At 36.7% G+C, this 14708-nt stretch overlaps 1 protein-coding gene across 3 annotated transcripts in view; it reads left to right on the top strand.

Moving 5' to 3' along the window:
* Positions 1-14708, top strand: part of UNC79 (unc-79 homolog (C. elegans)) — a 286801-nt gene that overhangs the window by 54142 nt on the left and 217951 nt on the right. For 2 of the 3 annotated variants that reach the window (XM_010836213.1, XM_010836214.1), the window contains exons 3-4: positions 6297-6601; positions 11008-11178. In XM_010836213.1, the coding sequence (XP_010834515.1) occupies positions 6297-6601; positions 11008-11178 (476 nt within the window). The remainder of the gene's footprint in view (positions 1-6296; positions 6602-11007; positions 11179-14708) is intronic. The other variant, XM_010836215.1, reaches the window with a different exon arrangement.

Below are 14708 nucleotides of genomic sequence, written 5' to 3' on the forward strand. Positions count from 1 at the left end.
ACTGGAATTCCATCACCTCCACTAGCTTTGTTCATAGTGATGCTTCCTACAGCCACTTGACTTCACATTCCAGGATGTCTAGCTCTAGGTGAGTGATCACACCATGGTGATTATCTGGGTCGTGAAGATCTTTTTTGTAGAGTTCTTCTGTGTATTCTTGCCACCTCTTCTTAATATCTTGTGCTGCTTCTGGCATCCATTATGAATTCATAAAATACAGTTTGGGCTGTCTTTGAGATCTAGGAAAGAAAGGAAGTGCGTAGTGCAAAGATTTACCATCCTTTTGGAAGTTATGAGCCATATCTGAGGTGATGTGGACAGTGTTTCTGTTGCCAGAGATTTTAGCTCTGCCTCCCACTCAGAGATTTGTTGTGGCTGGTAGATCAGAGTTGACAGCTTGTAGGGCACACACCCAGCAAATGGGAAGAAGTGGGAAGACACTGAGGAGTATAACATGTTACTCCTTGGGCTTTAACACTTTCAGGTTCAACTTGTGGGCTGAACCCAAGGCCTTTTCTGCCTTCTCTTTGCCTTTCTCAGTTAGTCAGTTAGTTCAGTCGCTCAGTTGTGTCTGACTGAGTCGTGTCAGACTCTTTGCGACCCCATGGTTTCCCTGTACATCACCAACTCCTGGAGCTTGTTCAAACTCATGTCCATTGAGTAGGTGATGCCATCCAACCATCTCATCCTCTGTTGTCCCCTTCTCCTCCTGCCTTCAATCTTTCCCAGCATCAGAGTCTTTTCCAAGGAGTCAGTTCTTCGCATCAGGTGGCCAAAGTACTGGAGTTTCAGCTTCAACATCAGTCCTTCCAATGAATATTCAGGACTGATCTCCTTTAGGATGGACTGGTTGGATCTCCTTGCTTTCTAAGGGTCTCTCAAGAGTCTTCTCCAACAACACCACAGTTCAAAAGCATCAATTCTTCAGCGCTGAGCCTTCTTCATGGTCATACTCTCACATCCATACATGACTACTGGAAAAACCGTAGCTTTGACTAGATGGACTTTTGTCAGCAAAGTAATGTCTTTGCTTTTTAATGTGCTGTCTAGGTTGTTCATAGGTTTTCTTCCAAGGAGCAAGCATCATCTTTTAATTTCATGGGTGAAAGCACCATTTGCAGTGATTTTGAAGCCCAAGAAAATAAAGTCGGTCACTGCTCCCATTGTTTCACCACCTATTAGCCATGAAGTGATGGGACCAAATGCATGATCTTAGTTTTTTGAATGTTGAGTTTTAAGCCAGCTTTTTCATTCTCGTCTTTCAGCTTAATCAAAAGGCTCTTTAGTTTCTCTTTGCTTTCTGCCATAAGGGTGGTTCCATGTGCATATCTGAGGTTGTTGATATTTCTCCCGGCAATCTTTATTCCAGCTTGTGCTTCATCTAGTTCAGCATTTGTCATGGTGTACTCTGCATATAAGTTAAATAAGCAGGGTGACAATATATAGCCTTCAAGTACTCTGTTCCCAATTTGGAACCAGTCCGTTGTTCCATGTCTGGTTCTGTTGCTTCTTGACCTGCATACGACCTCAGTTTTTAAAAAATTTTCATGTCTTTTGTTTACTTCCCAATATTTCCAGTGATACAGAATTTACAACTGTTATTCTGTGTACTAGACCAATTTATGATCATTTTCACTGTTGGTTTATATGTCCATAATAATCATACATATTATCATATGTAACAAGCATAAAATTCTTTATTTTTCTTATACTATTAGAAAGTTCAAGACAAATAAGACAGTCTAAGTATTTGGTATCCAAGATTTTTTGACAGTAATGTTCTCTACTTAATAAGAAGTTTATTTCCTTTGCATTTTACATATTTAATACACATATTCAGAGTATTTAATATTTCTTGCTTTTAGAATTCAGATTCTTTATAAGAAAGCAGAAAACATTAAGGGTGAATTCTTGCAGTAAACTTCTGTTTTTCTATTTGGGTTTTCTCAATGAAGTTCAAATATGCCACCTGCAGTTTCAGCAGCATCAGAATTGCATTTTAGAGTAATAGTCCTTTGATATTCATGCATGCACATTACTGTCTGTGATTTCAGTAGAGTTTTGTATATATTTTCAAAGGCAGAGGTTAGGCTAGATGTTTAACTTCAGTTAGTTTAATCCATAGAAGAGGAGAGAGTATATGTGGAGAAATGTGCAGACCCTAATTGACTATATCAGCAGTTGAACAGTCCACATAGGTCCACTTAGTTCACAATTTAACTCATATTAGAGTTCATGGAGGTTCCCCAAACTGTAGGGGAGCGGAAGGCAGTTCCTCTATATTACCCGGCTCGCTAGCCCTTGAGCCTGGAGCAATGTTCCCTCTTAGAAGGGAATCAGTTTTTGTTGAATTGGATTGACTTTAGTCCAAGTTTCATCCATCATGGGAACTATTCTAGAGCATTTACTTAATCTAGCAGTGACCAGGGGTCCTGGGTAAGATTTGTGTGAGTGCTGAGTTGTCCTCATTTTAATTCAGTAGGGATCTAAGTGTGGAAATGGACACATGATTTATACACAACTTCAGAGTTTAGTTTTTTGTTTGCTTTTAGCCTTAGAAGTGGCTGAATTTCATCTCTTTTAATGCTCCTCATTACTACATAGGAATCTGCCTATTTTATATTAGAAGCCCTCTGGGACCATATTTTAAACATCTAAGGTCTTCTATAGGGATCTTGCCTTTTGACTGGTAGAGCATTTAAAAGCTTCCTTCTTGTCTTCCTATTTCAAATATTCTTTTAGAATTCCTTCCCCTAGATCATTCTTCTGGTGTCATTCAAACTGCTAGCGCACACATCTTTAAAAAAATCATTATGTTTGGGGCAATCTACTTGCTGTCAGCTCTTTAGAAAATCTTTAAAGGGGATTCTAGTTTCAGTTCAATAATCATAACTGAATTCTAATATCTAATGGTTTAGGAACAACATCCTACTGCTGCTACTGCTAAGTCGCTTCAGTTGTGTCCGACTCTGTGCGACCCCAGAGACGGCAGCCCACCAGGCTCCCCCGTCCCTGGGATTCTCCAGGCAAGAACACTGGAGTGGGTTGCCATTTCCTTCTCCAATGCATGAAAGTGAAAAGTGGAAGTGAAGTCACTCAGTCGTGTCCGACTCATTGCAACCCTATGGACTGCAGCCTACCAGGCTCCTCCGTCCATGGGCTTTTCCAGGCAAGAGTACTGGAGTGGGTTGCCATTGCCTTCTCTGAGGAACAACATATAGACCTTCAAATGAATGATTTATAATCCACAGAGTAGCTTTAGAGCATACATAGCATGATCCAGTAAATTTTGTGCCGTGAGTAGATCTGATTCAAATGTCAGAATTCATAGTCTTGTAGAAAGTTTGGGTCTCCCTGATCGCTCAGTTGGTAAAGAATCACCTGCAATGCAGGAGACCCCAGTTCAGTTCCTGGGTCGTGAAGATCTGCTGGAGAAGAGATAGGCTACCCATTCCAGTATTCTTGGGCATAGAAAGTTTATTTATTTATTTTTTGTGCTATAAATACCTCAGGGCAACTTCACGTCTTTCCCCAAACTACAGAGTTCTCCTCTTGGTTTCTCTTATATTAGAAGTATATGCTTGATAATGAGGATCTCATGAGTGAAGAGGAAAGGTGAAAAGTTGTCTGCTGGGTCAAACTCTTCTGAGCAGGGCATTCTTAATTCTTAATATTCTTTTGGTTGGGTGTACAGGCCTCTGGGAAAGAATCTCAGATGGGGAAGATGGTTTTATCATTCCCAAGTTAGACAGTTTGGTTGGGGAAATAAGTTTTTTGTTTTTTTTTTTCTGAGTAAACTTCACAAAATATCATGAAATCACAATGCATTGTACATTTATTCATAAGCCCTTCTTAAGTTTTTCCACAAATGAAAACATTTCCTTACATTGAAACATGAATGGTAATTTAAAACTGGTTTCATGGATAACTCATCTTCAGCCATTTTTTTCTCAACCTCACCAACTTATTAAATTTAAAGGCAGTGAGAGAGAAATTGACTGCTTCAGTGCTGACCTTTTCCCTCCCTGCATATTATGAAGTTAGTGCTGCTCTAATTTGGGAACCATGCATATACAGGAAGGGAAAAATATCAATGTAGAACATCCAAAGTTGATGTGACTAGTGTTTGTTAAATTATATCAAACTTTGGAAAAATACTACTGTACATTTGAAAAAAATAATGTGTTATATTTCCCCTACCAAGGAAAAGTTTGATGAGAACAAGGTACTTAATTTGAAGAAAAGCATTAATGTATGCTGTACAACTAATTTTATTCTCTAAGGCAAAATATTATTTTTTTATGCCACTTCTGTAAGAGCCACATCTTGTAATTTTGGAAGGATGCTGGTAGTAAGCTGATTTAGGGTTGAAGTTTGGTAAATAATATTTCTGACTTATTTCCATTGTGATTTTAAGGAAATTTTCAGTGGGAAAAATCCTATAGTGTTAAAACAGATTTTTGATGAGTGGATTTATCAAGAATTTAACATTTAAAGGTGGTACTTTTAGGAGTAATTGAGTTTTATGATGAAAATATAAAATCTAATGGAAAATCTGATGGTATTTATGGTAGATGTAGGCAGACAGGGGTAACTGGAATGTTGATATTATCCCATTGTAAAGTGTAAGACTACAGAGTAAAATACATCACACACAAAAAAGGTATATTAAATCCCTTTAAAAATGAAAAAAAATTACTCTAAATCTTAAGCTACTTATTGCTAAGAATTATAACATAACTATTCTGAAATTATTTTTATTATTATTAATTGTTTTTCCCCTGGACATTGGGTAACAGAAGACAAAGGAAATCGAGGTAAATTAGGCACATGGAAAATAAAAAGCATGTAGTCATTTTTCTTACATTGCAACATATTTTGCACTAAGAGTAAATAAAAATAAATGTAAATTTGAAATAGCAAGCATGCTTGACACTAACCAATTCTTCACACTACTGTAAAACTGTAAATGTAATAGCATTAACTAAGAACTTAGTAATGTTTGATGCACATAGAATAAGTATAAAATATGTAATGAAATATTTTAAAATTGGTATCTATTTTGATTAACATAGAAGTGTACTCTATCAAAGCACTTTGTAAGTGCAGCAGATATTATCATTACAATGTATAGCTATTGTCTTTAATGATTAAAAAGTATAGCCTAATTTAAAAAAACCTAAACATTTGGCTAAGCAATCATTTCTTCTATGTTTAAATTAACAACTTTTCTGCTTTATTGCTTTTCCTGAAAGGTTTTTATTTAAAAATTAATGCTAAAAGACAGCCAATTTTTTCAAAGAATTTCTTTTTATTCCCATTAAACTTTTTTTAACTTTGTAAATTATCTTTCCTTTAGTTTTTAGTGAGTTTTGTTGAATAATAACGTAAGTAGCAGCAGAAATATTTAAGATCTTATTGTATGATGTGCAGCTATATGACAGATACTGCTTGCTTAGTCTTTAGAATTTTGAAGGTAACTATTTAATAAACCACTGTTCGTATTCATAAAATAAAATGTTTCCTCCCCAACATGCAAAATTTAAAAAACACACATAAATAACCATTATCATTAGTTCACAAACATATGCTACGGACCATCTACTCTATATTATTTTATAGCTTTTCCAATGTAGTTTAGCTAACATTTTAGAAATATGTATTATTTCTAAATTCATATGCCTGTTTAAACTTCATTATCTCAAATGATACTGACAGAATGTCATGAAACAGTATCATAATATACATATAGACATTATTTTGATGCAATAAACATGTGATTTTTAAGACTTTCTTAATAAACACACATGTTTATTCTTTGCTAAAACATGTTTCTGCAAGTGCCATACCTATATTTTGCAGGTTTTTACTTACCTGATTACGACAGTCTTGCTGAAAACTTCCTTTGCTTTGAAAGCTCCTTTTAATTAGGAATAAAAGCCCTAACTCATTAAAGCCATGATTTTTCCTTCCAGGAAACCCCCTCCTTCATCAAATCAATAAACTGTAAAACATGGGTTTGGCACTGAAACATGCATTTTTATATTTTTGCTCCTTACTAACCAGATAACACATGAGATGCAATGCAACGTCCACAAAATAAATCTTAATTATTGGTATCTCTGAGCATGAAGCTGTGTGACCTGTATTAGATTGGTAGATGCTGCTGGTGTGGCAATTGCATCTTATGTGGGACATATCTGGTGTTTTATTATTTGTTTTAGAGTGTCATTTCAATGTAATGTGCTGTTCTTTGTGTCTTTGTTGTCTCTTTTTTTTCTTTGTCCCCCCAACAGCATTTTGTCCCGCACAGGGAAGAAGGAAAACCAAGATGCCTCCAATTTGACAGTGCCCATGACCATGTGTCTTTTTCCTGTGCCATTCCCACTCACCCCATCTCTAAGACCGCAGGTCAGTTCCATCAACCCTACTGTTACTCGCTCCCTCCTTTACAGCGTCCTGCGAGATGCACCCTCTGAACGTGGCCTGCAAAGTCGTGATGCTCACTTGTCAGACTACCCTTCTTTGGACTATCAAGGCCTCTACGTGACTTTGGTGACTCTCCTGGATCTAGTTCCTTTACTACAGCATGGCCAACATGGTGAGCATTTAATCAAAACTTTTGAAAATATACGTGTATGCTTATGGATACTGGAGACCCTTGCAGTTACTATAATACATTGCCTGAAAGGTCTTTGTGTGGCTAAAGCCTTTCTTACACTGAAACTTAATTATGTTTTCTATCATTTGTTCTATCATTTTTTGCTGTTTTATAGGCAGAGGGATGTTATCCAAGTGGGTCTACACTGGGGGCAATGGGCTTGAGAAGGGAGGAAAAGTATAAAAGGAACTTTCTTATTCACCCTGACCTGCTTATCAGGGAGACTGGTTGAAATTATGGTTTGGGGGTTGTTTTAAAAACTAGTCCACCCCCAGAGAAATGTAAGAGGTGGAGCTTGAAGGACACGTCAAGTCTACTAACTAATTCTGTAATTTTGGGGAGCAAATCACAGAATCTCCCTGGGACTCATTTTTCCTGTCTCCTAACCCAGGAGGCTAGATATGAAGAAATCTCTAGGAACTTTTCCAAATTTAACTATCAGTGGTTTTTAGAAAATGTTGACCACATGGTACAGTGTATAGTGGTGCTGTATGCTGTGTATAGTATATGCATGCTGTGTATGGTGTATATTATACATGTATTAATGATGCTTTATGACAGAAGCCCAAGAGCATGCTTCTTTGCTTAACTCTTCCCCTTTCTGCAGTCTTTAGTCAATTTCATTAGCTTGCATGCTTACCAGATTCTTCCAACCCATAAAAAGGAGCTCAGTAGTATCTACTGCTTAAGTATTAAATATAGTAAGTCCTCTACATATGAATGGGTTATGTTCTGAGAGCACATTTGTGAGTCCAGTGTGTTCATAAGTCCAACAGAGTTAACCTGGGTACCCAACTAACACAGTCATAGCTATATAGTGCTGTACTGTAATAGGTTTATAATACTTTTCACATAGATAATACATAAAAAGCAAACACAGATATAAAGAGAGCATTTTAAATCTTATTAAACAGTACCTTGAAAAGTACAGTAGTTCAGTACCACAGCTGGCATACAGGGGCACGTTCGCATATTTGAAAATTCGTAATGTGAGAGTTTGTATGTAGGGGACTTACTGTGTGGGAGAAAAAAGGATTTTTTTTTGCAGCAAATGAGCTTTTAATACGTCAGTTGTCTTAACTTTAAAAGCATTGATAATTTGGTCCATGGAGGTATGATAACCAAAGTTTCACTGCACAAAAAGTTGAAATTTGGGAAATGGGTTGGTGGTGGTGGGGGTTATTTTGTCTTTTAGTTATGGCTAACTTTCCTAAGAGAATTCTCAATGGTTTATTTAGTAAGATGTGTTCTTAAACATTTAAAGCCTGCTTTTAGAAAAATGATGATATAATGATTATTAATTTTTTATATTTGCGATTCTATATTACAGTGAATATACAAAAATGTAGAAACTTGTGAGTTTGTTTATTGTACAATTTTGCTGCTGTTTTAAGCCTAGTCACTTTTGTTGTCATCCTACCCCAGCTGAGAACTTAGAGGTGATGTCTCTCTGAATATAATGTTCCTGGAGCTGACTGCGGTGATGGACGTGCCTGTGCTTTTCCTTTGTGACTGCCTTTCTGACCCTGGGGTGGACCTCTTGTTAGGGATCGGTGACTGAGATAAAAGCATTCTATTTGGTATCTTACAGCCCATCTAACGTCAATTCATGTGTAAATTGTGACAATTTCAGGGAAGATGATTTATATTTTTACTCTTATATGCACAGCTATTTTGTGACCTTCCTCTTTCCTATTATCTATGGGCTGTGTTCTTATTCTGCATAACAGATCTTAGAAGGTAGAAAAAACTCACTAGACCATCCCTTAGAAAGAAAGAAAGAAAAAGTGAAGTCACTCAGTCGTGTCTGACTCTTTGCCACCCCGTGGACTGTAGCCCACAGCGCTCCTCTGTCCATGGGATTTTCCAGGCAAGAGTACTGGAGTGGGTTGCCATTTCCTTCTCCAGAGGATCTTCCCAACCCAAGGATCGAACCCAGGTCTCCCACATTGTAAGCAAGACACTTTACCATCTAAGTCACCAGCTGCTAAGTCACTTCAGTCGTGTCCGACTCTGTGTGACCCCAGAGACGGCAGCCCACCAAGCTCCCCCGTCCCTGGGATTCTCCAGGCAAGAACACTGGAGTGGGTTGCCATTTCCTTCTCCAATGCATGAAAGTGAAAAATGAAAGTGAAGTCGCTCAGTCGTGTCCGACTCCTAGCGACCCCATGGACTGCAGCCTTCCAGGCTCCTCCGTCCATGGGATTTTCCAGGCACCAGGGAGGTTCATAAAACAGTACGACACTGCTTTGGTTGATGTGAACAGCATCAGAATTTCCAAGGAAGCTGGAAGCAGGGAATTCTGGTTCCCGAGCTGTAACTTTTGAACAAGAATGACTGAGGGGTGGGTCCTGAGGATCTGAATTTTTAAGTAGCTCTCTGGGTGACTTTTCTATGCACTGAGTTGGAGAAGCCTTGCCTTCAGGGCTGGAGGCTGTGTCCTCACGTGGGGCAGTGTAGTGTACCCAGCAGAACTGCGTTTTTGTTGTGGTTCAGCTGCTTACTCTCACGTGATCTTAGGCAAACACTTCCATTTTCAGGCCTCAGCCTCCTCATATGAAAATTACTCCGGGGGGCTTCAGGCTCCTTTCCGTGCCAGTGTTCTGTACCTAGACTAAAATGCAGCTGAGGTGTCTATTGTGCACAGCTGCAATCATTTCTTAGTAAAACACTTGTGACTTTTCTGTTTCATCGGTTTGAGCCCAAGGTCGACTGACCCTCACCTCCCAGTGTGCACTGTGTCTCTCTGCTGTCAGTCGAGGGGGCAAATTAATTCTAATGATGATCAGAAATAACATCAAAATAGCACTAAGAAGCTCAGTCTGCTACCAGACAAACAAATCTAATAATTTCTTTTATAAAGGATACGAAAATGATCCAAGTTTTCATTGTCAAGACTTGGCTGATGACGTGAGATGCAGAAATCTGAAAATACATACTCATATACTCAGTGTGGTGTGGTTTGGTCTACTTGCGTTCTAAAGCTAAATAGTTATGATTTTTGAATGTCTTCTATTTTTACTCCTTGTGCAGGTAATAATAATAGTAACAATATTCATATCTGATACTTGTGGAGCACACATTGTGTGCTATGCTAGGTACTTTACGTTTTGTTCATTTAAACCTCCTAACAATCCTAATGAAGTGAGGTAGGTATTGTTCCTATCACTTACAAACGTTGATAGAAACATTACTACCAGGGGACACGTCCTTCTGTGATATTTGTAACTAAATGCACAGGGTCGGGCAGTATCAGTTTACAGCTTCCTTTCGTTGGTGTATGCTGAATCTGCCACTGTGCTGGAAGATGCCAATTACCTCATTGCCTGAGACTTCAGATGTAGGAAGATTGTTCAGTTGATGGAGCAGAAATAGCCTGGTTTTATTTCCAGCCTTGCCCTTGAGTTTTCTGAAACTTCCCATGAGAAAATAATTTAACATCTTTATACCACAGTTATCTTGTATAAAATGTAATGGAGGTAAGAATGCTGGAGGGATTTCAGGATTCATTATCATGTGAAAGTGCTTTTGATTTATAAAATCAGGGAGTAATATGACTGAAGATGGATAAAGTGTTGAGGAAAAGCTCATGTCATAGACACGGGTGACCTTTGAATAACTCAAGGAGTTAGAGGCACTAACCACCTTCCCTCGCCCTCACCCCGCAAACAGTAAAAAATCAGGAATTTCTGCTGCTGTCTCTGCCTCAAAAACAAAGGATTTGATAAATGACTCACCCAAGGGCAGGGAGCTGAAACGGTTTGGATAGAATCAAGACTCAAATCCTAGTTCTTTGGGTTCCATTTGTTGTGATCTCTAATTGACCACAAACTTCCTCCTACACTTAGTTTAAAGATCTGTAAAATGAAGATGAAAAAATAGTCAAAAGTGTTAGCTGCTCAGTTGTGTCTGACTCTTTGTGACCCCATGGAATTGTAGCCCTCCAGGCTCCTCTGTTCATGGAATTCTCTAGGCGAGAATACTGGAGTTGGTATCCATTCCCTCCTCCAGGGGATCTTCCCGACCCAGAGTTTAAACCCAAGTCTCCTACATTGCAGGTGGATTCTTTACCATCTGAGCTACAGATAATATAATTATTGAAAAAAATCCATGTACAAAAATGGACCTAATACAGTTCAAACCCGTGTTGTTCACAAGTCAACTGTATTTATATTTTTTAATTCTATCATTTATCAAATACTGTGCAGGTGCTATACAGAACTCTTGAAGAAGGGAGTGATAGTTGCTTGCAATTTAAACCATTTCATAAAAGCTTAAAATGTAAAGTTAGCTTTTTTGTTAAATGCAGGATATTCAATGACTGATGACTTGATTTTGTTTTGCAGACCTTGGACAGTCAATCTTTTATACAACTACATGTTTGCTCCCCTTTCTCAGTGATGATATTCTGAGTACTTTGCCCTACACGATGATATCAACCTTAGCTACCTTTCCTCCGTTTCTGCACAAGGATATTATTGAATATCTTAGCACATCTTTTCTACCAATGGCTATACGTAAGTTCAGTCTTACCTAATACTAGATTATTTTTATGTGTTGTATGATGTATGAATGGAAATTGCTTTTGCTGTTTTAGGTTTGCAGATTTTCAAGATTATAATCACTGCTGTATACATGTGCTTTGATTAAAATTCAGTCACTTAGCATGAATAGTACGGTGAACATCAAAGACATGAAAAGACAATAATACCTTAGAATTATTTTATGCACATAGTTTGATCTTACAGAATAGGAAGAGAGAACGAGTCAAAGCACAGTCTACATTTCCTACATATAAATTAGAGTATTTTTTGCAACTTTAGAAAAAAAGACGGAGAAAAATGTTGTCTGGGACGTAGAAATTCTTATCTTTTGCATCTGAAGGCAGCAGGGTGTGCTGGGAGGAACAATGGATAGAGTCAGGGTATCTAGATATTCTTTAGTCTCACTTCTGTCTGTAATCTGCTCTGTGAGATCGGCAGCTCATATAGTTAAACCTCGTCTCCAGGGTGATGATAGTATCAGCTTTCCCTCACAAGAGTGTTGTGATGACATAGTGAGTCAAAGTTTATGAGAACACTATGAAAAAAGCAAAAGCTTCCAACTCATGTGCCAGGTACTATTATAACATGGATTCAATTTGAATTCTGCTTCATTTTAATAAGCTTATTTCTGCAGGCTTGTTATCCAGATGTGGTAACAGAGAGAAAAAAAAGAAGTTGGGTTGTGATTTTTATGATCAAAATCCTTCTAAAGTATTTTTTTTAAAGAAATACATGATTAATTAACCTATGTTTCAGTAGATAATCTGAAAAGATTATGGGTTTAGGAATCAAACAGATATAGATTCAAATCTCAGCTGTGCTCCCAACTAGCTGTATGAGCTTAGGCAAGTCACCTAACCTTTCTGTTTGCAAAGTGAGAACAGTGATAATACTGCCTCATAAGGTTGCTGTGACAATTGAGATGATTGATTGGAGCACTGGTAGGGTGCTGGCATAATGCCTGGTGTTCAATAAGTGTTGGTTTACTTCTCTCCTTCTCTCAACTCTCATTCTATAATAATGCCTGTGTTGGTCACATTCAGTTCCTAGAGATCAGTTTTTACTGTTATGCACTTAACAATTGTATTAAAGTTGTCGCTTTGTAATAACGATTGGTAAACAAATGTACCTTTGAGCCTCATTTACTTGTTTTACACTTGAGTTTAATTTTAGCTGTGGAATTGTAATTTTCATGTCTTTAAAATAGAGTCTGACTTCTGCCTAAATTACATAGCTATTAAAAATGAGCAGACTGATTATACTGTTCAAGTAATAGAATATTTAATTCTGTTTTAGAATATTTAATTTAGTTCTCTTTTTTCATTCTGTGTAACTCTGTTGACAAAGTACTCATGGATACAGCCTTAGAATTGTAAAGTTGTATTTTTTTTAGAAGTATGTTGACAGTTAAGCTTAAGCAGAGGCTTTAAAAAGAAAAGAGTAGCAGTTGGGTCTGTATCTTTCCGAGTGTAACTCACTATATCCATCCTTCTTAGAAATAGTACTTTTGGAAGAGGTACTACATATATCAGGCCCTTGGGGTTATACTTAGGAGTGACTGAGCATGTGACAACTGGCAACTTGTTTCTTCATCCTGGATTATTAGTTTCTACTTAGAAATGTACTCTAAAACATAGCCTGTAGTCACGTTGGAATCCTCACTTAGTTAAATGTGTAAGCCTTGGCAACTGAGGGAAACAAAATTATAAGTTGAGTTTATAAAATCTGTGTGAAAATTGCAATTGTTAGTGAATTAGCTTGGTATTTATTTAAAGGGTAGGGACAAATCATTTCATTCTTCTTTAACTGTGAAGGAGAGGTTTAGAAAAAATGTTCCATCTCTAAGGTTATTTCTAGCTTAATTATTCTAGGTTAAATAACATCAATCTTTTTTTATGTAACAGGCATATATTCTTTCAATGCAATCGCTGATCTGGTTCATTTATTTGGTTCCTCTGGTTTTAGTCTCTTAGTTTTGACTGTTTCATTTCTTGTCACTATTCCTGAGATTCGAATGTAGCCAATCTTTGTCATCTTTAAATCTTTGAGAATAAGTTGTGGTACTTACCTTTAAAGCCAATTCTGTTAAATGATTCAGGTGTTTCTTTTGTCCTTATTTTTTCCCAGAGTAGATAAAAAGGACACAGATCCAAAGATGGAGGGAATTGGGTTCCAAATTAATCGTGTCAAACTGAATCGATGTGAGAATGTGTGTCTGTTGCTTGTATCCATGTTGGTTTTATTTTGGGAAGTTGTTTCCGTGTTCAAAATTTCTGACCAGAACTAGAGGGGAGCATTTAATTTCTATGGGAATATTTTTATTTAAGGCCTGAGATAAAGGACATTGCATTTTCTGAGTACTTGATAAAGTCTTTAAGACAAAAAAGCTTTTACCTCTTTGGTACAATATTTGCAAGGTCAAATGTAGTACACGACAGTTTTTCAGGTGTTAAATGATAATATCATTAAGGACTTAGGAGATGAAACTCTGAACTCTCAAGCAGACCTAATGAGGGATTGCAGCTCTTTCAGTTGAAAAGCCCTGTATGTATATCAGTTAAATCTATTACGCCATTTTTGTCAATAAACCAAGTACTGTGCTTTTATTTTAAATAATTCCTTTGAGGTGCTGCAAAGCAAAGTGTAATTTATTATAAAACTTTCTTTGACATAACCTTTTTTGTTATTGCCTTGTATATATATTAAGATATATATTGGTAAATATGTATCTTATATATATATAGTATATACAAATGTATATACATTATTGTATATATATACAATATATTATATATATATTAAGATACACTTGTTTTTATTTTATATATATTAAGATTGTATATATATTAAGATATATATATATTGTATATATATTAAGATACACTTGTTTTAATTCCATATGTGTGCAATAGGCTTTGTGTAATATACATATACATAAATATAAAGGAATTATTAAGAATGAGAAAGTTATTTGCATTTCACCATGGAAATCTCTCTTTTTCCACGAAGGTTCTGTGATTGTGCACCAAACTGAAGTTTGGATGTTGGCAGAGAAAAGGAAAAGAGGTCCCAAATGAACATTATTTGATGTAGCATACGTTATTTTAAAGCGAATAATAAAGCTGAACAGTTATATCTGTGAAAGATCCTTCTAGTGGTATCTTGGCATCCTGAACTGTAGTCTCATCTAGTTTCTTTTCCAACTTTAATTTCCTCAAAAGTCACTTACCCTTAGACAACAAAGGTTCATTTAGATCTTTGCATGGAATTAAAAGCAACTGTATGATTTAATTGAATATCTGCTTCTAAGCCTTTGGCCCTGTATCATTTTTTTGTTCTACTGCTGCTACAGAGGATGCATATTATGTTCTATGATCTTCCAAACACTAATAAGTAAATATAATAGAAAAAAACACAGTAAAATACCAATGTAAGATAATAATGAATTTAAGTAGTATTTTATATATAAAATGTTTTATTAGCTAATGACTGTTTTTGTAAGG

Source organism: Bison bison, unplaced genomic scaffold, assembly GCF_000754665.1.
Source record: "Bison bison bison isolate TAMUID 2011002044 unplaced genomic scaffold, Bison_UMD1.0 scf7180017864061, whole genome shotgun sequence".
In the NCBI taxonomy this organism is placed as follows: domain Eukaryota; kingdom Metazoa; phylum Chordata; class Mammalia; order Artiodactyla; family Bovidae; genus Bison; species Bison bison.